General features: G+C 55.1%; 1 protein-coding gene across 3 annotated transcripts in view; it reads right to left on the bottom strand.

Annotated features, from left to right (window-relative positions):
• The window catches only part of LOC135174096 (isoleucine--tRNA ligase, cytoplasmic-like), a 38,751-nt gene extending 21,337 nt beyond the window's left edge, over nucleotides 1-17,414 (bottom strand). The window contains exons 1-2 of one of the 3 annotated variants that reach the window (XR_010301733.1): nucleotides 17,393-17,407; nucleotides 1,357-1,431 (exon numbers count right to left, since the gene is read on the bottom strand). Coding sequence is in view for 1 of the 3 variants with exons in the window: in XM_064141346.1 (XP_063997416.1) it covers nucleotides 1,357-1,431; nucleotides 1,973-1,990 (93 nt within the window). In the remaining 2 variants the exon portion in view is untranslated. Of the gene's footprint in view, nucleotides 1-1,356; nucleotides 1,432-1,972; nucleotides 2,043-17,392 lie in introns of those variants that run through there. The other 2 variants (XM_064141346.1, XR_010301734.1) reach the window with 2 other exon arrangements.
• Between the last annotated feature and the right edge of the window lie 8,899 nt (nucleotides 17,415-26,313).

Raw genomic sequence — 26,313 nt, forward strand, 5'->3', positions numbered from 1 at the left:
CTTTTCCAAAGGTGATACACTCTCTTTTTATCTTTAATCCCTTCAGCAGCTCCCTGCCCATCCAGCCTGGCTGCCTCCCTCCTCGGCTCCTCTGCTGGCTCAATGGCACAGCTGCTCCTGTGCCTGCAGTAGTTCTTTCTTGAAGCAGCTCCAACCTTCCTGGACCCCTTTGTTTCTAAGGGCTCTTTCCCAAGGAACTTTCTGAGTTAGTTCCTTAAATAGGCTGCAGTCTGCCCTTGGGCAGTCCAGTGTGGAGGTTCTGTTGATGCCCCTCCTGGTTTCTCCATGTATTGAAAACTCTATAATTTCATGGTCACTGGACCCCAGGCAGCCTCCAACCACCACATCCCCTACCAGCCCCTCTCTGTTTGTGAGCAGCAGGTCAAGCAGGGCTGCCCCCTGGTAGGCTCACCTAACAGCTGGGATAAGAAGTTGTCTTCCACACCCTCTAGAAACCTTCTAGACTGCTTCTTCTCTGCAGTGTTTAAGTCCCAGCAGATGTCTGGTAGGTTAAAGTCGCCCACCAGAACAAGGGCAGGGGATCTTGAGGCAGCCTCCAGTTGTTTAAAGAGTAATAAATTGACCTCTTCTTCCTGGCTGGGTGGTCTGTAACAGACTCCAACCAGGATATCAGCCTTGTTGGCCTTCCCCTTAATTCTCACCCATAAAGACTCAACTTGATCATCCTTGATTTCTACCCCCATGACATCCAGAGCATCCCTAATATACAGAGCCACTCCCCCACCTCTCCTCCCTTGCCTGTCTCTCCTGAAGAGTCTGTAGCCATTGATCACAGCACTCCAATCATGTGAGCCATCCCACCACGTTTCAGTGATGGCAACAACATCATAGTTTTCCTCCAGCACCAGAGCTTCCAGCTCCTCTTCTTTGTGACCCATACTGCGTGCATCAGTGTCCATTAGTTGTAGGAGTTTACAGTAAAGAACTTCATCAAAGATCTTTTTTCCTCACACACTGTAACAGGATTTGTGTTGCACTACTTTAGGATGTGTTTGGGTTTTCATGCTGCCTGCCACAGCAAGTTGTGCACACAAAGCACTGCCTGCCTAAACCTTAAGTGTCAGAAAGGCTTATCAGGATGTACCACCTAAAACTAGCATTTAAAACAATCTAGCATCAAAACTGAAGGGCTGCATCCAAAGCAGCTCTTCTACTGAGATGACAAATCCCTGGCCCAAACCAAGAGGCAATGCCAGGATGCAGAGTGCATGCTCACATACCCCTGTACACTGCCTCAGCATCATACCTGCAATAATCCACACCTCCCTAGGGGCAGAGTGGCAGAGCACACAGAGCAGTGACATGAATGCATTAATGACTGGATGCCACCCTTACCAATCTGCAGCATTTCTGGTTCTGGGGCAGAAACTCTTGGTCTTTTAGGTGAAGGCTCAGAGTAGTGGCTTGACCCTTGAAACAGAAACAAAACCAACACAACAGAGTAAGTCCCAATGTGAGTTATAACCTGAATGTGAATCCAAGCAAACAGTAATTCCAAGCTTGAGGACAATGATTTGCTGGTTCACACTGCAGCAGGATACAAATCTTTGCAGCATGTCTGACATGCATGCTTGACTTTTTTAATGCAAGCCCTCATATCCAGTGATTAAAACAATTCAAGCTTACAAATGAGCTCTCATCAGTCAGCTCCTAAACACTGCATAGTCTGATGGGCTGGGCCTTGTGGAATGTACTTTGTACAAACAGGAGGTAATGACATTATGAGGAACAAGGGATAAAAGTATGGAAATTTCTTACTCCTTTTATCCTGTGGGGCAGTAAGATAAAAAAAAGGATCCCTGTCCTGGACTAGTGGATAAGAAAATCCTAGCAAAAAGACACAGTTTTGCCTTGTAAAATAATGCATTTTGGCTCCTTAACTAGAAGCTTGAGAGAAAGAGTAACGGTTTAAAACCACACTGCAACCATAAACTTGAACAACTCAAAGTACCTGAGAGATAACAAACATCTTGCTCCTTCCTCAGCTACAAGTGCTACAGCAGAGCAGGCACACTGGAGCAAAGCAAACCCAGCACACAGGAGTAACCAGCTACAAATGGCAAAGAACCACCTGCTGCTGCACAGTTCTAGACAGAAATATACAAGGTAAAGGCAATACAGAAACACAACTCCCCTCCCAGAAATCTAAGTCCCCAGGAGGGGCTCTCAACCACCCCTGCACCTTCCCCCTGCCCCTCTCAACCTTACCCCAGCGCTAAGGAAGAAAAGAGGTTCAGCCAAGAGGTTAAGAAGCAAAGGTGAGTGGAAGGTGAGGTTAGGGAGATGCAGCTGAGTCCGAAGCCAGAAGCAGAGTGAAGAAAATGGCGAAAGTGTTATCTAATGTTTTTCTTTCTCGTTCCCATACATTTCAGCAAGACTCTGAGGGAAGCAGCCATCACCATTGTTTTACTTTCACAGCCTATAATCTACTTTTTCTCACCAAAACATTCTACCCTGCTTCAAACTAGCACAATCCACCCCTGTCTACTTCGCTCAGAGTATCGCTGAGAATTATCTGATCTAATCTAAACCAACATTTACACTAATGAATATCACAAGGTCAGTTTACACTTCATTCCAGCTATCTCAGATGTAGGTGATTCAAAAGCTCAGAACAGTTTGTCTCCTCACAGATGAGATGAGAACAGGGACTCCCAGGTGACGTTGGGTTCGTGCTCATGTACTGTAGATTCTCTCGTAGATTCTTTCAGTGTTGGATGCTGATGGTACCTAGAACAGAAACTCCTAACAGCTTGTATTAGACACTCTGAATTTAAACTCTCTCAGCTAAGGTTAGATTTCTCTGTGGCACACACTGGATTTCACCATTCTCCTGCATTACCCAACAGGTATGACCAGGACCTTCAGCAGAAACCACCCCTCAGACAGGTTTCCCTTCGCCCGAAGGAGAAAATACCCAAACAGTTTCCCCTAACAGATTCTTTTCACGTACAACAGGAACTTTATCACCGTCTACTGTTTGGACCAAGTCTGATTGTGCAGGTCCTGCTCTGTTTACTGATCCTCTACTATTTACCAACCAGGTAGCTTCTGCTAAATGTTTGTCCCAGTTTTTCAGAGTTCCACCCCCCATGGCTTTTAGGGTGGTTTTCAGCAAACCACTGTAGCGTTCAATCTTCCCTGAAGCTGGTGCACAGTAGGGTATGTGATAGATCTACTCAATGCTGTGCTCTTTGGCCCAGTTTTTCACAAGATTGTTCTTGACATGAGTGCCATTGTCTGACTCAATTCTCTCTGGAGTTCCATGTCTCCACATGATCTGTCTCTCCAAGCCAAGAATGGTGTTAGGTGCAGTAGCATGTGGAACTGGATAGGTTTCCAGCCATCCGGTGCTGGCCTCTACCATCATCAGCACATACTGCTTGCCAGAACGAGATGGAGGCAAAGTGATGTAGTCAATCTGCCAGGCTTCACCATACTTGTACTTTGACCATCTCTCACCATACCATAAGGGCTTGATTCGCTTAGCCTGCTTAATAGCAGCACAAATGTCACAGTCATAGATGACTTGGGTGATAGCGTCCATGGACAAGTCAATTGACCTATCGCAAGCCCATCGGTATGTTCCATCTCTGCCTTGATGTCCAGATGAGTCATGGGCCCACCGAGCTAAGAACAGCTCACCTCGGTGTTTCCAATCAAGGTCAATGTCAAGTTCAGAGTTGATATCAACTTGAGCAATCTTAGCAGCTTGGTCTGCCTGCTGGTTGTGTTGGTGTTCCTCAGTGGCTCTGCTCTTAGGCATGTGTGCATCTACATGCCGCACCTTCACTGGAGTTCTCTCCAGCCGTGCATCAATGTCCTGCCATAGATCAGCACACCAAATAGGCTTTCCTTTCCTCTGCCAACCATGCTTCTTCCAGTCCTTTAGCCAACCCCATAGAGCATTGGCTACCATCCACGAGTCGGTGTAGAGGTAAAGGATAGGCCAACTCTCACGTTCAGCCACATCAAGAGCAAGCTGGGCAGCTTTTACCTCAGCGAACTGACTGGATTCTCCTTCGCCATCTCTCGCTTCGGTAACTCTCCTGGTAGGACTCCAGACTGCTGACTTCCATATTCACTTGTTCCCAACAAGGCGACAGGAACCATCTGTGAACAAAGCATAGCTCCTTTCCTGATCAGAGAGATCACCATAGGGAGGAGCTTCCTCAGCATGAGTTATTTTCTCCTCTGGAGGTTTGGTACAGCCTATGCCTTCCGGCCAGTTGGTGATCACCTCCACCAGACCAGGTCGATCAAGATTACCCATTCGTGCTCGTTGGGTTATCAAAGCCATCCATTTAGACCAGGTTGCATCTGTGGCATGATGTGGTGATGAACCTTTGCCCTTGAACATCCAGTTTAGAACTAGCAATCTAGGAGCTAAAAGCAATTGTGACTCAGTTCCAATCACTTCAGAAGCTGCTTTCACTCCTTCATAGGCTGCTAGTATCTCTTTCTCTGTTGCAGTGTAATTTGTCTCTGAACCTCTGTAACAATGTCCCCAGAAACCAAGAGGACGACCACGTGTCTCGTTTGGAGCTCTCTGCCAAAGGCTCCAAGTTGGACATTGTCACTGGCAGCTGTGTACAGAATGTTCTTAATGTCTGGACCAGATCGCACAGGTCCCAAGCCCACTGCATGGACTACTTCTCGCTTGATCTGATCAAAGGCTGCTTGGTGCTCAGGTCCCCACTCGAAATTGTTTCTCTTACGAGTCACATCGTGCAGAGGTTTGACAATCTGACTGAAACCAGGAATGTGTAGTCTCCAAAATCCCACTGCACCCAAGAAAGAGAGAGTCTCCTTCTTACTGGTGGGAACTGCCATGGTAGAGACTTTGTTGATCACATCCTGAGGAATGTGACGGCGACCATCCTGCCACCGCACTCCCAGACACTGAATTTCTCTGGCAGGTCCTTTGACCTTGTCTCTCTTAATGGCAAAACCTGCTTGCAACAGAATGTCAATGATTTTGTAACCTTTCTCGAAGACTTCCTCAGCAGTTTGGCCCCACACAGTTGTATGTGCTCTGGAGCTTTACAGCCTATGATCCAGTTCTTCTCACCAAAACATTCTAGTCTGCTTCAATCTAGCACACCTGCACTTGGCCACCTTAAATCTCATCCTGTTGGCCTCTGCCCACCCATCCCGCCTGGCTACATCCCTCTGCATGGCTTTCCTACCTTCCAACACATCAACACTCGCTCCTAGCTCGGTGTCATTCCCAAACTTACTGATGCTGGACTCAATCCCCTCGTCCAGATCATCAATAAAGATATTGAACAGGACTGGGCCCAGCACTGAGCCTTGGGGAACACCACCAGTGACAGCTGCCAACTGCATGTGGCACCATTCACCACCACTCTCTGGGCTCTGCCATCCAGCCACTTCCTGACCCAGCACACAGTGAATCTCTCCAAGCCATGAGCTGCCAGCTTGGCTAGGAGCTTCCTGTGGCAGACAGTGACAAAAGCTTTGCTGAAGTCCAGCTAGACTACATCCACAGCCTGCCCCACAGTCACCAGGCAGGAACCTGACCATAAAAGGAGATCAGGTTGGTGAGACAGACCTGCCCTTCCTAAACCCATGCTGGCTGGGCCTGATCCCTTGGCCATCCTGGAGGTGCTTTGTGATGGCACTCAAGATGACCTGTTCCATCATTTTGCCTGGCACTGAGGTCAGGCTGACAGGCCTGTAGTTTTCTGCTTCCTCCTTTCGACCCTTCTTGTGGATGGGCATCACCTTGGCCAGCTGCCAGTCTTCTGGGACCTCTGCAGTGAGCCAGCACTATTGAGAAATGATGGAGAGTGGCTTGGCCAGCTCAGCTGCCAGCTCAGCACCCGAGGATGGATTCCTCTTGAAGAATGGCTTCAAGAAAGAGGACATGCTTTGAAGGAAGCTCTGGACAACCCAGGCTTTGGGGGCAATCATGGTTCTATTGCTTTGCAATAGGCTTTTGACAGCAGAGAAGGCCTCAGTCGGCAAGGCTTCAGTGGGCATGGGTGCCCTGCAGGTACGCTGCATGCTGTAGCACAGTGTTTTGCAAGCTCTCAAGGACACCTGCCCTTGACAACTTGGGAAACAACTTTTGCAGAACTGAGATCTGGGTAGAATGAGGCAAGAACTGCTTGCTGAAACCGCAAGGAAGTGGACCACGGAGCTGTAACCTTTAGAGCTGTGGCCAATCATATTCTGACTAGTAGGCATCATTTACTGAGAGTGTTTAAGAACCCTGAGCTGTTGGAATAAACTTGTACTTGCTTAACCACCCCTATGGAGTCGATGGTGCTTGTACTGATCTAGGGATAGGAAGAAAATAGGGGAGAGCATAAAACCAAAAGTATATCTATGCTAGGAAGAAAGAAACAAAGAGAACTAACAAAGGGAAAAGATGGCCTTAACCATTAGCAGAGGATGTATTCTCAAGTAGCAATATGAAAACATTCCAAGGGCAAAAAGCAAATACATCATAATGGTACCCGGGAGGAAGGAGCAGGACTCACCAGCACTCACCACAAACCTGTCAGCCAGTATGCAGAAGGAGAAAGAGCAGAAGACACAGGCTGATAAGGACACCAGAGACACTACACACCTGCATGATCATCACATTCCAGGCGAGGGGTGAAAAGTACATTGTGATGAAGACTCACAGCCTTCCTCCAACCGACCACTGCCCACATTTCAAACGCCCCTGCCCACAACTTCTGAGAGGAGCTACGCAAGCGCAGAGGACTGAGAAGATCATTACCAGAGGCAGCGGAGGCAGGCGGGTTTCAGTGAGAAGAGTGGACAGGCGCTTCAGGAATAGGCATGGATTCAGTGTAGACATGGGGGGGGCTTGCTCCTTTGGGCTGGGCACGATTTAGGAGGAGACATCCCCCGTGCAGCTTGCACAACAAACATACCTACTCTCTGACTTTCCAGTTCTAGAGTCTCTTTCCCTACGTCAGTACCAGATCCTTTCTGCGCAGATTCCATCCAGTCCAGTGCACTTGTGAGGATCCAACTGGCTCAGCAGCTCCATTACTTCTTCCTCATGGATCACTGGGAGGCTGCACTGGTCCCTGAAAGAGTCCAATGGGGGGCGGGAGCAAGGTGCGTGCGCGGCGCGCTTCGAGTACCTGATGGGAGCGGGGAGCGAGTCAAAGGGCGCCTGCACGGTGGGAAAGTGATGGAGAGCGATGAAGAGGAGGCGGAGAGCCAAGAAGAGCCAAAGTGTAGGGGGGGTGGTGGTAGGGGAAGTGAGGGAAAGAGCTGAAATGGGGGGGGGGGGGGGTAGGGAAGAAGAGATGAAGAGAGACGAAGGGCGGGAGTAGGCGGGGGGGGAAGTGACAGAAAGAGCCGAAGTGGGCGGTGGAGAGAGACGGAAAGAGCCGAGGAGGGCCGAAGGTGGGGTGGAGAGCCGAAGAGAGAGGGGGAAAGGAAAGAGCTGAAGAGGAGGAGGAGAGCCGAAGGGGGACGAAGAGAAAGAAAAAGAGCCGAAGAGGAAGGGAAGGAGTCCAATGAGGGGAGGCAAGGCGCATGCGCGGCGTGCTTAAAGTACCAGGAGGGAGGGGAGAGGGAATCAAAGGGCGCTTGCGCGGTGGGAAAGTGACGGAAAGAGACGAAGAGGAAGCGGAGAGTCGAAGAGAGCCGAAGGGCGAGGGAGTGATGGAAGGAGCCGAAGGGGGAAGGCGACGGAAAGAGCCGAAGAGAGCCGAAGGGCGGGGGAGTGATGGAAGGAGCCGAAGGGGGGAGGGAGAAAGAGAAGGAAAGAGCTGAAAAGAGCCGAAGGGCAAGGGAGTGATGGAAGGAGCCGAAGGTGGAAGGCGACGGAAAAAGCCGAAGAGAGCCGAAGGGCGAGGGAGTGATGGAAGGAGCCGAAGGGGCAAGGGGGAAGGCGACGGAAAGAGCCGAAGGGGGGGCAGAGCCGACGGGGGGGAGGAGAGCCGAAGGGCGGGGGGCGGGGCGGAGAGTCATGGCGGGGGGAGGCGGAGGGCCCAGGAGAGCCGAATTCGCGGGCGGGGGGAAGGAGCCGAATGGGGGATGCGGAGAGCGACGGAGACACCCGAAGAGGGGTCGGAGAGCCGAAGGGCGGGGGGGAAGGGGAGGGACGGAAAGAGCCCAAGAGGAGGGGAAGGAGTCCAACGGCGGGGAGCAGGACAAGGCACATGCGCGGCGCACTTCGAGTACCTTAAACCCTAATGGGTGACTAACCCTAACCCCAACCCTGACCCTAAACCCTAACCTCAACGGGTGACTAACCCTAACCCCAACCCCCTAACCCTAACTAACGGGTGACTAACCCTAAACCCAGCCCCCTAACCCTAACTAACGGGTGACTAACCCTAAACCCAACCCCCTAACCCTAACTAACGGGTGACTAACCCTAAACCCAACCCCCTAACCCTAACTAACGGGTGACTAACCCTAACCCCAGCCCCCTAACCCTAAACACAACCCCCTAACCCTAACTAACGGGTGACTAACCCCAACCCCCTAACCCTAACTAACGGGTGACTAACCCTAACCCCAACCCCTAACCCTAACTAACGGGTGACTAACCCTAACTCAGCTTCTCCCAAGCACCCCTAAGGCCTTCTCAGGACTGCTTTTTATCACCTCCAGCCCCAGTCCACTCCAGACCAAGAGATTCCTGCAGACACTTCAGAGATGCCTGACAGAGCTCTAGAGACTGCTTCAGACCTTTCCCAGGTGCCTGCAGACACCTGCAGGCCCATACGAAAACCTACAGACACCTACTGAATGCTGCAGACACTTGCAGACCCCTCCAGTGTCTTAGAGACCTCTAGGGACCCCTCCAGACCCCTACATGGCCCTCCACACCTTTAAAAGCTGCTTAGAGACCTCTGCAAACATCTAGAGACCTCTCCACGCATCTACACATCTCTAGCAGATGCCTACAGATGTCTGAAGACCCCAACAGACCCCTACAGATCTTTAGGAGGTCCCTAGGGCCCCACAAAGGCCTCTCCAGACTGTTAGAGAACCCTGCAGACCCCTCAAGACCTCTACAGACACCTCAAGACCTTCACAGACTTTTGAGACACCTGCAGCACCACAGACACCTCTAAAGACCCCTACCGAGCTCCACAGACTTGCAGAGAGCACTCCAGACCCCTAAGCATACCTACAGACACCTCCAGAGCCCCGCACACCTCTGCAGACTCAGAAACCCTCCAGACCTTTTACAAGACCCCTGCAGACATCTACAGACCTGGACAGAGTTCTACAGGTGCCTGCTGTGCTGGTTTGAGCCTAGCTAGAACGTTCTGGTGAGAAGAACCAGATTACAGGCTGGAAAAGAAACCAGGGCTGATGTCTGCTGCGCTCTCAGTCTGGCTGAGCTGCATGGGAACAAGCAGTAACAGCAGCAGAGAACACTCTGGCACCACTCTCGCTGGGGCTGCTGGCCGAGCTGCGTCTCTCTAACTCCACCCTCCATTTGGGGTGTTTGAGAGCCCCTCCTGGGGACTCAGGTTTCTGGCAGGGGAGTTGTGTTTCTGTATCACCTTTTACCTTGTCTATTTTTGTGTATAACTGTATATACTGTAAATAGCTGCTTGTGTCTTGTGCCAGCTGTAAACAGAAGCTTCATTCATATTTCCAGAGCTGGATGAGTCTAGTCTGGGTGATTTTCTAAAGTGGGGGGGGGCTGGGAACACCCAAACCTTCCCATGGGGGTTGCATGTAACCTCCAGCTGATCGATGGACATTACCCTCCCCTCTCTGCAGGCAGAGGACAGCAGCAATGGTTTGCAACTCTACTGAAGGCTTTCTGCTTTAGGCTCTGCCCCTTTGACAACTGGCCCAATGTCTAAAACATTTCAAACTCAGACTGCACTTGACTTGTAGCAACCCCTTAAGGGAGCCCACTAGCATCACAAGGGGAATGAAAAGAGCTGCAAAACACAGCCCAGGTCCTCCTTTAGTCACAGAACCACACAAACATCCAGGTTGCAAAAGACCTTCAGGATCACCAAGTCCAACCTAGAACCCTACTCTACAAGATTCACCTTAAAATCATATCCCGAAGCACCACATCCACTCAGCAGCACTTCCAACTCTGACCGGGAAGAACAGCAGCCAGGAGCACACCAACAGCCTTAGCTGTGGCTCCCTCTATCAATCTGCCTGCCTGCCCCTTTCACAACTGGCTCCACCTGAAGCACGGTTTGGCAACCTGAAGCTCTCCTCTCTCCAGTGCAGAAATCAGAGCGAGAAACAAGGCAGAGAGAGAGTGGCAGGGGGAAGCACTGATGGGAAGGCTCACAGAGGAGCACCACCTGGCAGACTGCTGGAGAAGTGGCACGCCGAGGTCACTGCCTCACACAGCTTCCAGCACACCCGGGAGGAAGGAAGGGCATCCCCCAGCCTCCTTTCACCTGAGCTGCTCTGCTCTTTGCTCTTCTCCTCGGGCCAAGGACAAGTCCTGTCACCAGCCACTGTGCAAAGCACACCAAAGCATCCCTCCCTCTGTGCCCAGAGCTGTTTCTCTCAGAGCACCGACCGGGCAGCCCAAGGTGTGCCCAGGGAGCTCCCAGCCACGCCTGTGCCTCTGTCTGCATGGATCAGACAGAGCTCCCTCCCAGCTGCACTGCCTGAGATAGCTTCTTGCTTCTCTGATGCTTCAGTGCCAGCTGCAGACTCACTGGAAACAGCCAGGAAGGCATCTTGGACACTCTGCAGCTGCAGACACCGAGAGTTAGCTAAAGCCTCCCAGCAGCACTCATGCTTACTCCTCAAGGGAAAGAGACAAATCTCACCCACAGCCTGCACACTGCCACTGCAGCTTTCTGTGCACATGCAACTGGGTCCAGTTCTGGAGCCCCAAATACAAGAAAGAGCTGGAGGTGCTGGAAGGTGTCCAGAGAAGGGCCACAAGGGTGATCAGAGGAATGGAGCTGCTCTGCTATCAAGACAGGCTGAGAGAGCTGGGGTTGTTCAGTTGGGAGAGGAGAAGGATCCCAGGAGATCTTACTGTGGCCTTCCAGTACCTGAAGGGGGCTACAGGAAAGCTGTGGAGGGCCCTTACAGGGTGACAGGGAGTGACAGGACTGTGGGGAATGGAGCAAAACTAGAAGTGGGGAGACTCAGACTCACCCGTGAGGGTGCCCAGGGAGGTGGTGGAAGCCTCATCTCTGGAGGTGTTTAAGGCCAGGCTGGATGAGGCTTTGGACAACCTGATCCAGTGGGAAGGGTCCTTGCCTATGGCAGGGGGGTTGGAACTGCCTGATCCCTGAGGTCCCTTCTAGCCCTGACAATTCTAGGACTCTACAGCTAGCAACAGCTCCCAGGAGCTGCTGTGTCCAGAGCAGCTCCATGGATACAGAACCATAGGAGCACATCAAGAGCTGTGTGAGCAGCTACAGCCTTCTTCTCTCCCCGCTGGGCACAAGCCATGGCCATGCATGGGCAATCAGCTACCAGCACTCGGCCACTTGGGACAGGAGAGCAGAATGAACCCCTGGGAAACCACAGAGCCCAGGCTGAGGCTTGCTGAGTGCAGCAGAGCTCACACTCCTCAGGCAGCTGCAGGCAGTGCTCTGCTTCTCAGTGCTGGCACTGGGCACATGGGGAAGCGAGGCTGAAATACAGAGAGGGAGGCACAGCACTTCAGCTCGGCAGCCTCGAGAGCTCAGCCTCTGCTGCTCTGCAGGCTTTGCCCCTCCTGCACAGCCCAGAGGCCCTGTGCTGCTCCACCTTCCTCTCCTGCCTGTGCCCAGAGCCAAACACTGGCACCACCAGTGCCAGCCCTGCTTGGCCCCCACGCTGCCGCCAGCTGCACACCCTCAGCTCCCTCAGCCTCTCCCCAGCAGCCTTCCCCTCCAGCCCCTCCCCAGCCTCCTTGTTCTCCTCTGGCCCTGCTCCAGCCCCTCCAGCATCTCTTGCAGGGGGGGCCCAGAGCTGCACACAGTGCTCGAGGTGAGTCCTCCCCAGTGCCAGCACAGGGCAGAATGACAGCCCTGGTGCTGCTGGCCACACTGCTCCTGATACAGGCCGAGAAGCCATTGGCCTCCCGTGCCCCCTGGGCACACTGCTGGCTCATGCCCAGCCACTGTCACCCAGCACTGTTAGCTCCCTCTCTGCCAGGCTGCTCTCCAGCCACTCATCCCTAGGCTGTAGTCCTGCATGGGGTTGTTGTGCCCAAAGTGTAGGAGCCTGCCCTTGGCCTTGTTCAACCTCACTCTGTTGGCCTCAGCCAGGGGCCCAGCCCAGCCAGGGCTCTCTCAAGTGCCTCCTACCCTCCAGCAGATCCACACTGCCCCCAGGTTGGTGCCAGGGCCAATTTCAGAGGACAGACTGCATCCCCTTGCCCAAGTCACCAATAAGGACACTGAACAGACCTGGGCCCAGCACTGATCCCTGGGGACACCACTGGGCACCAGACACCAGCTGCCTGCTGCCCATCCACAGCCACTCTCTGTGCCTGCTCACCCAGCAGTGTGCACCCCAGCGAAGGCTGCACCTGCCTGGGCTGCAGGCTGCCAGCTTTGCCAGGAGGATGCTGTGGCAGAGTGCACCAAAGGCTTTGCTGAGCTCTAGGCAGAGCACAGCCACAGCCCTCCCCTGCCTACCAGGCAGCTCCCCCAGTCATAGACCCAGATCAGACTGGCTGGGCAGGACCTTCCTTTCCTGAGCCCATGTTGGCTGGGCCTGAGCCCCTGGCTGGCTTCTACGTGCCCTGTGATGGCACTCAGGGTGAGCTGCTCCATAGCCTTGCCAGGCACCGAGCTCAGGCTGACAGGCCCAGTGTTCCCTTGCCCTGCATCCTCCTTTTGGCCCTTCTTATGGATGGGCCTCACACTGCCCAACCTGCAGCCATCTGGGACCTCCCCAGGTAGGCAGGACCAGTGCCAGATGCTGGAGAATGGCCGTGCCAGCTCCTCTGCCAGCTCCCTCAGCACCCCAGGGTGAATCCCATCTGGAGCCATTGATTTGTTAGGGTCTAAGAGACACAGCAGGTCACTAACTGCTTCCTCCTGGATTACAGGAGGGATATCCTGCTCCTCATCCCTGCCTACCAACTCAGCAGCCCTGAGCATATCCAATCTTTGTGTTGAAGGCTGAGGCAAAGAGTGAAGCAGCTCAGCCTTTGCCTTGGCTTCCCTCACTCTCTTCCACTGCACCCAACAAGGAGTGAGCTCTCCCTGCCCTGCTCACTCTGCGCTGCACAGAGCCAGCTGCTCCTGTGCCCTCAGCATCTCATGGGGCCTGCTTGGGCCCCTCTGCTTCTGAGGGCTGCTTCCCAAGGCACTCTTGCACCCCTGCAGACTCCTGCAGACTTCTGCAGTTCCCTTGAGACCCCTCCAGACCTCTACAGATCCCCTAGAAACCCCTCCAGACATTTGGAAAAGCTTCTACAGACCCCTGCAGCCCCACACAGATGCCTCCAGACCTTTCAAAGCCCCTACAGACCTCTACAGACTCACAGACACCTACAGACCTTTCAAAGGCCCTTACAGGCACCTCCAGATCCCTAAAGACCCCTACAGATCTGTAAGAGAGCCCTACAGACCCACAGAGACCTCTGCAGACTTCTAGACACACCTGCAGACCCCTAAAGACTCCTACAGAGCCCTGCAGACCCACAGAGACCTTTAACAGAGCCCTAAAATGTACCTGCAGAGCCCTGCAGACACCTACAGACCCCTGCACACCTTTAAAGAGACCCTGCAGTCCCCCCCAGACACATACAGACCTGTAAAGACGCCTACAGGCTCCTAAAGCCCTCTCCAGACAGCTCCAACTATCTCCAGAGCCCTGCAGGCACCCCCAGACCCCTAATTGTAGCTACAGGGCAGGGCACTGACAGCTGCAGGGGGCTGGGCCAGAGAGCTGCAGGAAGGCATCAAACCAGGAGGCCAAAGCTCACCTCTGCAGTCAGCTCTGCAGCAGCACTGAGGCACAGGCAGCAGAGAGAAGAGGACTCCTGTCTCACAGAACCACAGAATCAGGAAGGTTGGGCAAGGCCTCTGAGGTCCTCCAGCCCAGCCATAACCCAGCACCACCATGGCCACTGAAGCAGGTCCCCAGTGCCACAGCCACACCTTTCCTGAGCACCCCCAGGGATGGGGACTCCACCACCTCCCTGGGCAGCCTGTGCCAATCCCTGAGCACTCTTGCAGCAAAGACATTTTCCCTAAGGTCCAACATAAACCTCACAGGCACAACTTAAGTCCTTTAGGGGACTTTAGGTGTCTCTGCTATTAGACACCAGTCAGGACCCATCCTGAGCTGTGCTAAACCCTTCTGCTGAGAGCAGTCTGGGGTCTCTGTTACGAGATGGAGAGCAGCCCTGGAAGCAGGACTGTGCAGTGACCATGGGCCCTGCAGGACAGATGCACCACTCCTGTGCTGAGCTGGAGCACTCAGAGGGACTGAAACAGGAGGCCTTAAACTCTAAGCAGAAACGAGGCACTGAGGCCCCTGCACTGAACAATAAACTCACACACTCAGGATGCCTCCTGTGCAAAAACAAAGGAGAGCCAAATGCTGCTTTCTGCTGAGGTGTTTGTGGGAACACAACAGCTCAGCCCTGCACAGCAGCCTGCAGCCAGGGGACTCCCTCCTAGCAGGAACAGAAACATCACAGATCTCCCAGGCTGGGGAGCAGAAAAAGTCATTCCCAAATCACTCTTTCTTTTGGACCCTACCCAAAGAAAACTTTTCACAACATTTTGCTCAGACAGTGTTCAGATCTGGGCAGGAAAAGCCCAGAAGTGGTTTCATGACACCCAGAGAAGCAGCAAGCAGTCAGGGGTGGCAGAGTAGCCTCTTCCTTCTCTCCCACAGGAGCACACACCACACGTCCCAGGGAGCAAACAGCCTCTAACTGTTTTCACTGCACTTTGGCCCTCTCTAAACAGCTTACTCCGGAGGCTTGAAGATTGCAGCCTGCCTGCCTGTGCTCTCCTGACAGGGAGCTGATGGCTATTTACAGGTGCTGGAGGCTGGAGCAGGAGCATGGAGCTCTCTCAGAGGCAAAGCTTCCATTTGCTCCCTGCACAATCTCTGCTGGATTGAGTTCATGGCTCAAGGGACTTGGGTGCTGTTTTCTACTCTGTCTTTCCAGAGGGGAAGCCCAGAGCTGGCCTGGGGGCTCAGTCCCCCTCTTTGTTAGCCTCCCTCAGTGAGCTGAAGCCTTTACAGTCAAAGCTGGGGCTGCACCTGAGCACCCTCGTTCACAGAGTGATTCACAGAGGCTTGTTCAGCCAGTTCCAACCTCCCTGCCACGGGCAAGGACACTTCCCACCAGCCCAGGCTGCTCCAGGCCTCATCCTGTGGGAATGGCATAGTTCAGCTCAGTACTGATGAAACAATTCTCTGCCACCCAGGTGTAGATGGGAGGTAAGACAAATGGAAGTGTGAAGGGAAGGAATGGGGGCTGGTGGAATTAGCCAATGGAACTGGCATGCACGGGGAGTAAAGGCTGGGAGCTGGAGACTGTCAGCCCCGGGAAGAAAGGCAGCAAGAGGGCACCCAGGGCCATTCCCCAGGCAGTCCCCTGGGGGCTAAGTTAGGGCTCTGGGATCATTATCCAGAACCCAGGGGTAAGGACAAGGTTAAAATGGTTAACTGTTGTATGCAAGAGAGGACAAAGGGAAAGACTGGAGCTGACAATTTATGGTGGCCACAGCTTGGATCCTATGCAGACTGGGTCTGTCAGGCTCTAAACACTCAGCTCCATCCCAGAGAACCCTTCCCTCAGGAGGAGAGGGAGCATGCAGCATGCTGGAAGGGAAGTGTCAGGGCTGAAGCACCACCAAATAGTTCTGAAGTAAAAGAGGAGGAAAAAGAAACAAAAACTGAAGATAAATAGGAGCCTTTAAATCATCTCCTGCCCCTTGTAACCCACCACCTACAGCTGCGGGGCAAAGCCTGCCCCAGGGGAGCAGGTAGCTCCCACAGCACCTTTAAGTGGATCCAACAGGAGGTCAGGTTCAAGTCATGGAAACAAAAAGGGCCAGAGAGAAACCAGGAGGAGGAAAAGCATCCTGGCCATGGACGGGGACTGCTCAGAGGCAGAAGGGTCTGACCATGTTCAGCTCTATCCCAGAATCACAGAACCAGTCAGGGCCGTAAGGGACCACAAGGAGCAGCCAGTTCCAACCTGCCTGCCATGGGCAGGGACACCCTACCCTAGAGCAGGCTGCCCACAGCCTCAGCCAGCCTGGCCTGAAACACCTCCAGCCATGGCGCCTCAACCACCTTCCCGAGCAACCCATTCCAGGCTCTCACCACTCTCATGGTAAAGAACTTCCTCCTCATGTCTGCTCTGACTCTCCTCATCTCCAGCTCTGCTCCATTCCCCCCAGTCCTGGCACCCCCTCACAGCCTCAAAAGTCCCTCCCCAGCTTTTTTGGAGGCCCCCTTCAGACACTGGAAGGCCACAAGAAGGTCACCTGGGAGCCTCCTCCAGCCTGCACAACCCCAACTCTTTCAGTCTGTGCTCACAGCAGAGCAGCTCCAGCCCTCTGAGCATCCTCCTGGCCCTGCTCTGGACACACTCCAGCATCTCCACAGCCCTCTTGTCCCAGGGGCTCCAGAGCTGGATGCAGGACTCCAGATGGGGTCTCATCAGAGCACAGCAGAGGGGGAGAATCACCTCCCTGGCCCTGCTGGCCACACTTCTCCTGATGCAGCCCAGGCTCTGCTTGGCCCTGCAGGCTGCAGTGCACACTGCTGGCTCCTGTGGAGCTTCTCCTCCAGCAGCACCCCCAAGTCCCTCTCCTCAGGGCTGCTCTCCAGCCTGGCACTGCCCAGCCTGCATTGGTGCTTGGCATTGCCTCGACCCAGCTGCAGGACCTTGCCCTTGCTCTTGTTGACTCTCCTGAGCTTGGCTTGTGCCCAGGTCCTGCCCAGGCCCCCTGGCTGGATCCTGCCCTCCAGCCTGGCTGAGGCTGCACTCAGTGCCTCTGCCCACGGCACCCACAGAGATGCTGAACAGGACTGGTCCCAGGACCCATCCCTGAGGGACTCCTCCTGTCACTGCCGGCACTTGGCCACGGAGCCACTGCCAGCCGCGGGTGCGGCCACCAAGCCAGGTCTGTCTGCAGGCAGTGCTCTGCCCTCACCCCCACCGGCACCAGCCTGAGACCAGGAGGCGCTGCAGGACAGCGCCGGAGGCCTTGCTCAGGCCCAGGGCCCCTGCTCAGGGTATCTGGGGGGGCAGGAGGCCACCTCGAAGGCCCTCTCGGGGCTGTGTGTGCAGGGAGGGTCCCTCCCTCGCTGCTCCCCACGGACGCCCTGCGCTGCTGTGCCCTCAGCAGGCACTCGCCGCGCCCCAGCCCCTCCCTCCCCTCCCCCCGCAGGCGTTTTGAGGCACAAAGCTCCAAACGGAGGCTTTGGTTCCCCTGCCTACCCGTGCCGAAAGCTCTCCGGGGTCTCTCTTCCCGCGGCAGCACCATCCCGGCCCTGGCGTGAGGAAGGGGCGCAGAGGGAGCGCAGTGCGCACTGCCCCCCCCGAGCCGCCTCCGCCGCGGGCAGCCAGCTCCAGCTCCCAGCATGCAGCGCGGGGCAGGCCGGGCCGGGGCGGAAAAGCGCGGGAAGGGCGCGCGGCGCTGCCAGGAGGTCGCTGCCGGTGCCTGCCGCACGCGGCCCTCGGTGCCGCTGCCTGCAGCGTGGGGGAGAGAGGCTGCTGCTGCCCTGCCGCCGCCGCTGCTGCTGCCCTGCCGCCGCTGCTGATGCTGCCCTGCCGCCGCCGCTGCTGATGCTGCCCTGCCGCCGCTGCTGCTGCCGCCCTGCCGCCGCTGCTGCTGCCGCCCTGCCGCCGCTGCAGCTGCTGCCGCCCTGCCGCCGCTGCAGCTGCTGCCGCCCTGCCGCCGCTGCTGCTGCTGCCGCCCTGCCGCCGCTGCTGCTGCCCTGCCGCCGCTGCTGCTGCTGCCGCCCTACCGCCGCTGCTGCTGCTGCCGCCCTGCCGCCGCTGCTGCTGCCCTGCCGCCGCTGCTGCCCTGCCGCTGCTGCTGCCCTGCCGCCGCTGCTGCCGCCCTGCCGCCGCCGCTGCTGCCGCCCTGCCGCCGCTGCTGCCGCCTGCAGGGAGCGCTCCCGGGGGCAGCGCAGCGCAGCCTTGGCGCTCTCGCAGCTACAAAAGGGCAGCGGCGCTGAGACCTCTGCCCCTGCTCGCCTCGCCCTGCCCTTGGAGCGTGGCACTGCTCCCCTGGAGGGGAGTCCCAACCCTGTCCCCAGGGGGTCCCCATCCTGTCCCTGTCACCCCCAAGGGCTCTCCCTTCCCCACCTCTGCCTAAGCAAGCCCCACCTCTTGTGTGGCCCCGCCCCCTCGGCCCCGCCCTCGGCTCCCATTGGCTGAGGGCAGGGCGAGGCTGCTGGCTGCCACCTGCGGCATGCAGGTAGCTTCGGGAGGGGGCTGGGGGGCACCTAAAGTCCGTCTGGGGCCACCGAGGGCCCTGCTGAGGCCACCAGAGGACCTCCTGGGGCCGACCAAAAGATCTGGGGCCAGCAGGAGGCCACCAGGAGGTGTCAGCCCCCCCTGCTGTGTGTGCCTGCTGTGGAGGGCCTGTAGGCTGCAAGCAGCTCATTGGTGCCTGCTCTGCCTGGGCATGTCTCTGCCTGCACCAGGGGCAAAGGAGCACAAAGGGGCACAACAGAGCGGGGCCATAGACTCAGCTGCCCAGGACACCTGAGTGTGTAAGCCCCACACGCCCAGCTCGGGCCTGCCTGGTGCTGGGCCCAGGGGATGCCCATGCTTGGAGCCCAGGCCTGTGGGTTTGCCCAGCATGGTGAGGTTTGGCTGACTGCCAACCTGGTTGGTCATTGGAGTGGCCAATGAGGCCATTGCCTCTGGGCCCACAGTTAATAAGTAGGGGTGCAGAGGCTCCCCTGCAGCCTGCCCACATCCCCTGCAGCTCCGCTCTATTGCCTGCCTGCCTGCCTGCTGCCTTGCAGCTGTGTGCCTGCCTTTAGCCAGGGTCAGAGCCGTGCTCAGACTGCACAGAGTCCTGCCTCTGCCCCTGCAGATCCTGCCTGTGTGCCCCTGGAGAGAGCAGCCAGCAGGAGCCAGCAGCACAAGGCCAGAGGCTGCCATTTGCCCTGACGCCAGAGGATTCCAGCCTCAGAATCCACAGGCAGAGACCCTGAAGCATTGGACACTGGGCACAGGCTGAGGCAGCCCCGGAGGGTGATTGCTAAGAGCTGTGAGCAGATGCCTCTGTGACTTCTGTCACCTCTGCCATAGAGCAGAGAGCAGCTCTCAGCTCAGCTTTGCTGGGCAAACAGTCTGAGCCCCCAGGTGGCACTGAGCCACGGGGAACTCTCTCTGGGCATAGTTTGAATGTTTGCTGGCTCTGAATAAGCTTCTGCAGAGAGAGATTCCCAGAATGGCTTCAGAACCTGTAAAGAACAATTCCATATTAAAGCTCAGTGCCTGGGGGTGGCAGAGTTGGACTATTGGAGTTTAATAACTGTACCTATTGTTAGAACTCTCCTCTGGCATTCATTCACTGCTCCCCTCCGCCAGATCGGCCACGGCAATGCCCCCGCACAGACATGAGTGCGATGAAGAGGAGGCTGAGGGCAGACCTCATCACTGTCTGCAGCTGCCTGAAAGGGTGCTGTGGAGAGGCTGGTGCTGCTCTCTTCTCCCAGCTGACAGGACAAGAGGGAATGGCCTCAGGCTGCAGCTGGGTAGGTTTAGACTGGCGATTAGGGAAGTGTTTTTCCCAGCAGGAGCAGCCAGGCACTGGAATGGGCTGCCCAGGGAGGTGGCTGAGTCACCGCCCCTGGGTGTGCTTCAAAGTCGTCTGGATGTGGTGCTTGGGAGTATGGTTTAAGGTGCACCTTGCAGAGTAGGGATCATGGTGGGACCTGGTGACCCTGAGGGGCTTCTCCAAGCTGCATGTTTCTGTGGCTCTGTTCTGTGTGGTGCCTCGGCTGTGGGCTGAGGCAGGGCCCTTAGCTCAGACCAGGATGTTCCCCACCCTGTGTCCTGTCTCTGTACTAGGCTGGTGGTGGACAGGTTCTGTCAGTGTCCAAGCAGTGCTATTACATTTTCTGGTACCAAATGTAGCTGTTTATGGTTTTTTAACAAGCAGACTTATTTTTGTCTGGCTTCTGGTGTCTCCTGCTTGGGTTGTAAACTGCTAAGTAGGAAGAACTTGCCTGGGTGTTCATTTGGAGCATTCCCTGTGCTGGGATCTGATTTGCTCAGCACTGGTGAGGCCACATCTTGAGGACTGGGTTCAGTTTTTGGGGCCCTCACTCCAAGAAAGACACTGAGGGGATGGAATAGATCCAGAGAAGGGTAAGAGAACTGGTGAAGGGTGTGGAGAACAGGTCTGGTGAGGAGCAGCTGAGGGAGCTGGGGGTGTTTGGCCTGGAGAAGTGCAGGCTCAGGGGAGACCTTCTTGCTCTCTGCAGCTCCCTGAAAGGAGTGACAGAATGGGAGGAGATGGCATCATGCTGCACCAGGGGTGCTTAGGTTGGGTATTAGAAGACACTTCTTGACTGAAAGGGCTCTCAAAGACTGGAAGAGGCTCCCCAGGGAGGTGGTTGAATCCCCCTCCCTGCAGGCATTTCTAAGAGGCAGAGATGTGGTGCAAAGGGTCATGGTTTAGCACCAGACTTGGCAGAGGTAGGGAATGGTTGGACTTGATGGGTTTAAAGATGTTTTCCAACCAGAATAATTCTATGACTCTGTGATTGCTCTTCCTCAGAGCTGCCATTGGACTTCCTAGGCTCTGGCCTCTGTTAGGCTGCTGTGTTACTCCTGGGAAAGCAGCAAACCCCTGTGAGCATGGTACTTGCAGTGGGATCATGCTTGCTGCAGTTACTGACACAGGGCTTTCTTGGGCAGGCTTCTGATGGCTGCCATGAGGGGGTGAGATTTCTCCATCAAACTGTATTTACATGGCAGAGTGGCTGGAGTGTTAAAGTGAGAGAGAACTGCAGCCTGGATTTGTTCTTCAGGGCCAAGGTGACAAGCTTGCTTTTTCAAACACAGGACAGTGCAGGTGGGTAGGGGCCTCTGGCCAGCTTTGAATCTGTCTGTCTGTCTGTCTGTCTGTCTTGGCTGGGCTGGATCACCTGGTTGCCCTGCACATGCTGAGTATTGGCACTCAAGATGATCTTCTCCATGACCTTCCCTGGCACCAAGATGAGGCTGACACAGGGCCAGTAGCAAGCAAAGGTCTGAGCAGCAGAGCACAGTGATGTCTCCACCCTTGCTGTGCAGTCAGTTAAAGAGCTAAACCCACTGCTGCTTCTGGTTTGCAGTGGGCAGCTGGTGAGGTGCCAGGCTGCTGCTGCTGCTCTGGAGGGGAGCAGGTTGCTGCAGAAGTGGCTCAGGGAATGGCAGAATGGTTTGGGTTGGAAAGCATCTCCCATGGTCATCCAGTCCAACCCTGCCTCCAGTAAGCAGGGTCAGCCTCAGCTAGATCAGGTGGCCCAAAGCCCTGCCAAGCTTCACCTTGAATATCTGCAGGGATGGAGCCTCAACTACTTCCCTGGGCAACCTGCTCCACGCCCTCACGGCGCAGAACTTTTCCCTACCATCCAATCTCAGTCTGCTCTGCTCTGCTTTGCAGCCTTTGTCCCTTGTCCTGTCACTGCAGGCCTTTGCAAACAATCTTTCTGCATCCTTCTTGTAGACCCCTTCAGGTACTGGAGGGCTGCTGTTAGCTCTCCCCGGAGCCTTCTCTTCTCCTGGCTGACTAACCCCAGCTCCCTCAGCCTGTCAGAGCACACAGAGCAGATGAAGTGCAGTGCAGTATCCCTGAATTAATGGTGAAACCTTTGGGCAGTGCTAGAAATAGTTTCCTTCATTCTTAGATCATTTCACACCTCTGTGAAGCTGAGTGAAGAGATCAGAACATCTTCCTCATTCCACTAGGACACAGCAATGAGTCACTTACAGAGCCTGTAGAGTGTGTGCTGCTTGTTGTTGTCACGTTCATGTCTTGGGGGCTTTGCTTGAAAGCAACCAAAAGATCATTCCTTAACAAAAGCCCCAAAGCAAAACCCAACCAACCAGAGCCAAACCTTAATCCTTTAAAGCAGCAAAGGCAGAGACATAACCAAAGTAGCTGTTTTACTGCCAACAGTGCCAGAGATGTGGCCAGCACAGCAAAGATGATCCCAACTCCTTCAGGCTGTCAGGATCATTTTCTTTGTACCCCCAGGTCAGAAGTGCACTTCCTACAGCCATGAGAGAAGTGCAGAAGGGTGAGGGAGAATGATGGTGAAACATCTCAGGTTGTTCAGCAGGCACAAGGGGAAGTGAGCAGATTCTTTTTCATTTGGTGGGTTCAGTGCCACGAGTGGCTGATGAGGGAAGAACTCGGTGGAGTTAACAATCAGAATGGTTTGGTTGGGAGGGACCTTAAAGCTGAGCTAGTCCCAACCCCCTGCCTCGGGCAGGGACACCTCCCACGAGAGCAGCTTGTTCAAGACCCAACCTGGCCTTGAGCATCTCCAGGGATGGGGCATCCACAGCCTCCCTGGGCAACCCCTCCCAGTGTCTCGCCACCCTAGGGGGGACTCTTTTTTTCCTTCCAAAGCAGTCAGTACTCAGAAAGATTAGCCTGGGGGGGAGAAGTTTTGGCAGCACACTGACTTTTGTCTTCTCTCACCTTTCTGGTGCAGTTCCTGTTCCACCTGCGGCGCTCCCCATTGCTGCAGCTCTTCAATAGCAGCCTGCATGAATCCTCTTATTGCCATCACCACTTTGCTAGGCAAGAGCTCAGCCACTCTCTCACCATGATCCAGCCCCTCCCTATGCATCTTCCTCCCACAGACCTCCCGAGGTGAGTCCCTGTATAAGAGCAAGAGCAGGATGGATCCAAATGAATGTTCATCAGAGCAGCTCTGTTCCAGCACAGAGACCTCAGCTCTGTACCTGTAAGCGAGGTGATTATTAAAGGAGGAGATGAGACAAGCTGTTATGTCTGCAGGAGCTTACAGCTTTGATTAGAAACAAACCCAACACAAAACCAAACGCCAGCAAAACCCACCCCAAAACAGCCTCCCCAGCCCACCCTGCCAAGCCAGGAGATGGCTCTTGGCCAACCATGAAGATTAACACTCACTTCTTTGGCTTTCTTCTTCCCCAGCCAGTGCTTCTGGACAGCAGCAGCATTCTCCCTGACAGAGCCCTACTGATGGATCCTTTCTCCCAGGTAGTATCTGCCTTGGTGAGGTACAGTGAAACAGGTTCTCTTTCTGTGCATTCCCTCCCTCCTGCCATGCAGCATCACTGCCAGTATCAAACACAGTGTTTGCAGAGCCCACTTAGCACAGTGGCATCATCTGCATGCTGCCAGGGTTAAGGCAATGTCCTGCTGTGCTCAGGATGTGTTCTCCACTGAGTCACATTTCTCATGGGAGCTTGGCAGTGAATGTGGTCCCATCCCATGCCTGGAAAGAGGCAGGGAACCTTGAAGCTAAGCAGAGCAGTTTGACTTCAGACGCTGGGTGTCGTTAGCAGCCACTCCTGTGTCGTGTCGCGGCTGAGCTAAGTGCTCAGCTCTGGCCCTTTCCAGACCCCAGGTGTGTGTCACTATCCAGACCTGCCTTCCCAGTGCCTCTCCAGTGGGCAGGCCTGGAGAGCTGTGTTTCAGTCTTGTCAGGTTTTGTGATGGAGCTGGAGAACAGAAATGCTGTGAGGCACAGAGCAGTTATGGGGCGAGGGTGCAGAGGCAGCTGCACTTCCCTGCTCTCTCTGGACTCTCCCTGTTCTTTGCTTGTTGCTTCTTTCCCCTCCTGTCCTTTCTAGTCCTGCTGGGGAGGGCCCTTCAACCAGTTTCTGTTGAACTGCCAGCAGGTGGGAGGAGGTGAAACAAACTCATCTTCACAGAACGGTGGGGTTGGAAGGGACCTCTGATGGTGACCCAGTCCAGCTCCCCTGCTAAAGCAGGTTCACCTAGAGCAGCTTGCCCAGGATGGCATCCAGGTGGGTTTAGAGTCTCTCCAGAGAAGGAGACTCCACCATGTCTGTGAGCAGGCCTGGTCTGTGCTCCAGCACCCTCACAGTAAAGAAGTACTTTCTTGGGTAGAAGTGAAAGCTCCTGGGCCCTACTTTGTGTCCACTGCCTCGTGTCCTATCACTGGGCAGCACTGCAGAGAGTCTGGCCCCATCCCAGTGACCCTTACTCTTCAGGTACTGATCAGATACCCTCTCACTCTTCTCTTCCCCAGGCTGAACAGCCCCAGGTCTCCCTCTCACTCTTCTCTTCCCCAGGCTGAACAGCCCCAGGCCTCCCTCTCACTCTTCTCTTCCCCAGGCTGAACAGCCCCAGGTCTCCCTCTCACTCTTCTCTTCCCCAGGCTGAACAGCCCCAGGCCTCCCTCTCACTCTTCTCTTCCCCAGGCCGAACAGCCCCAGGTCTCCCCCTCACTCTTCTCTTCCCCAGGCTGAGCAGCCCCAGGTCTCTCAGCTTCTCCTTGCAGAGAGATGCTCTCCTAACCATCTCAGTGGCTCTCTGCTGGACTCTTTCTGGCAGTTCCCTGCCTCTCTCGACCTGGGGAGCCCAGATCTGGATGCAGTACTCTGGGTGTGGCCCCAGCAGTGCAGAACAGAGGAGGACAAGAACCTCCCTCGACCTGCCAGTCACACTTGGTTTATGATCAAACATTCCACTGGAGAAACCTTTATGGGGAGGCCTTTTAGGTCTGCCCTTGGGGTTTGAATTAACTCATGTCACTGATCCTTAACAACTGCTGTTAGAAGGCCTGAGGCTGGGCATGAGTTGCATGGAACTGTAGAGTGTTAGGGCTTGGAAGGGATCTGCAGAGCTCATGGAGTGCCAGAGCAGGATGCCCTAGGGCAGGGTGCACAGGAAGGCAGCGCAGGAGATGCCGCAGAGCAGGAGGCAGCAGAGCCCTCTCTGGGCAGCCTGTTGCAGGCTCTGTCACACTGGCAGTGAGGAAGAGTCTCCTCGTGTGGAAGCAGAACTCTCTGTGCTGGGACCTGTGTCTGTGTTGGCACAGGCCGAAGGTGACTCTCACTGAGTAGTTCTTGCACAGACTGCTGCCAGCTTCTGTGCCAAGTGCCTGATCTTCAGTTCAGGGACAGAAACCAGTTCTGGGCCTCTCGCTACCAGAAGGACACTGAGGGCCAAAGAAGGGCAGTGAGGCTGGTGAGGGGTCCAGAGAACAGGTCTGGTGAGCAGCAGCTGAGAGCTGGGCTTGTTTTGCCTGGCGAAAAGGAGGCTGAGCAGAGACCTTCTCCCTCTCTACAACTCCCTGAAAGGTTGGAGTGAGGTAGGGCTTGCTCTCCTCCCGAGTAACAAGTGGTAGGACATGAGGAAATGGCCTCAAGTTGCAGCAGGGGAGTTTTGTGTTGGATATTAGAAGAAACTTCTTCCTGGGAAGGGTTCTCAGACACTGGATTAGGCTCTCTGGGGAGCTGGTTGAATCCCTGTCCCTGGAGGGGTTCAAAACCCCACGCAGACAGAGCACTGGGGGGCATGGTTTGGTGGACATGGTGGCATTGGGTTGGCAGTTGGACTTGACCTGAGAGGTCTTTTCCAGCCTTTATGCTTCTGTGAAGTGCCAGAGTGACACAAACCTGCATTAATTCAGGGATACTGCACTGCACTTCAGCTGCTCTGTGTGCTCTGACAGGCTGAGGGAGCTGGGGTTAGTCAGCCAGGAGAAGAGAAGGCTCCGGGGAGAGCTAACAGCAGCCCTCAGTTTATGACCCAAGGTGGTGCCTACTGAAGAAAAGGCACCATGAGCTGCCCTCTCCAGCTGCTCACAGCTTGAACTAGGACACCCAGAACAACTGTTCATGCCTCTTACGGTAGGAAGAAGCAAGGTTTTACTCTCTGGAAACAGAAAAGTCAGAGGTTTACTCACACTTCAGGATCCAGTGCAGTGCAGCTGCCGTTCATGCTGGCTTGTGTCCAGCTTGCTGAACAGGATTCCCATGTCCCATCCTGTAGAGCTGCTCCAAGCATGTCCTAGTGCTAATGGGTTTGTTCTCCTCATCCCTTGCGCATCAACTTTGTGTCAGCATAACCCTCATGAATTCCCAGTGTCACAGAGGGTTAGGGGGTGGAAGTGGCCTCCAAAGGTTTGAGTCCAGCCCCCTCTGCCAGAGCAGGATTGCCCAGTGCAGGGCACGCAGGAATGCAGCCAGATGGGTCTTGAAAGCCTGCAGTGAAGGAGACTCCGCAGTCTCTCTGGGCAGCCTGGTCCAGGGCTCCAGCACCCCCACAGCAAAGAAGTTTCTCATGTCGATGTGGAACCTCCTCTGCTGCAGCTTGCACTTACTGCCCCTTGTCCTCTCGTTGGACATCACTGGGCAGAGCCTGGCTCCGTCCTCCCGAC

Source organism: Pogoniulus pusillus, unplaced genomic scaffold, assembly GCF_015220805.1.
Source record: "Pogoniulus pusillus isolate bPogPus1 unplaced genomic scaffold, bPogPus1.pri scaffold_47_arrow_ctg1, whole genome shotgun sequence".
Lineage (NCBI taxonomy): Eukaryota > Metazoa > Chordata > Aves > Piciformes > Lybiidae > Pogoniulus > Pogoniulus pusillus.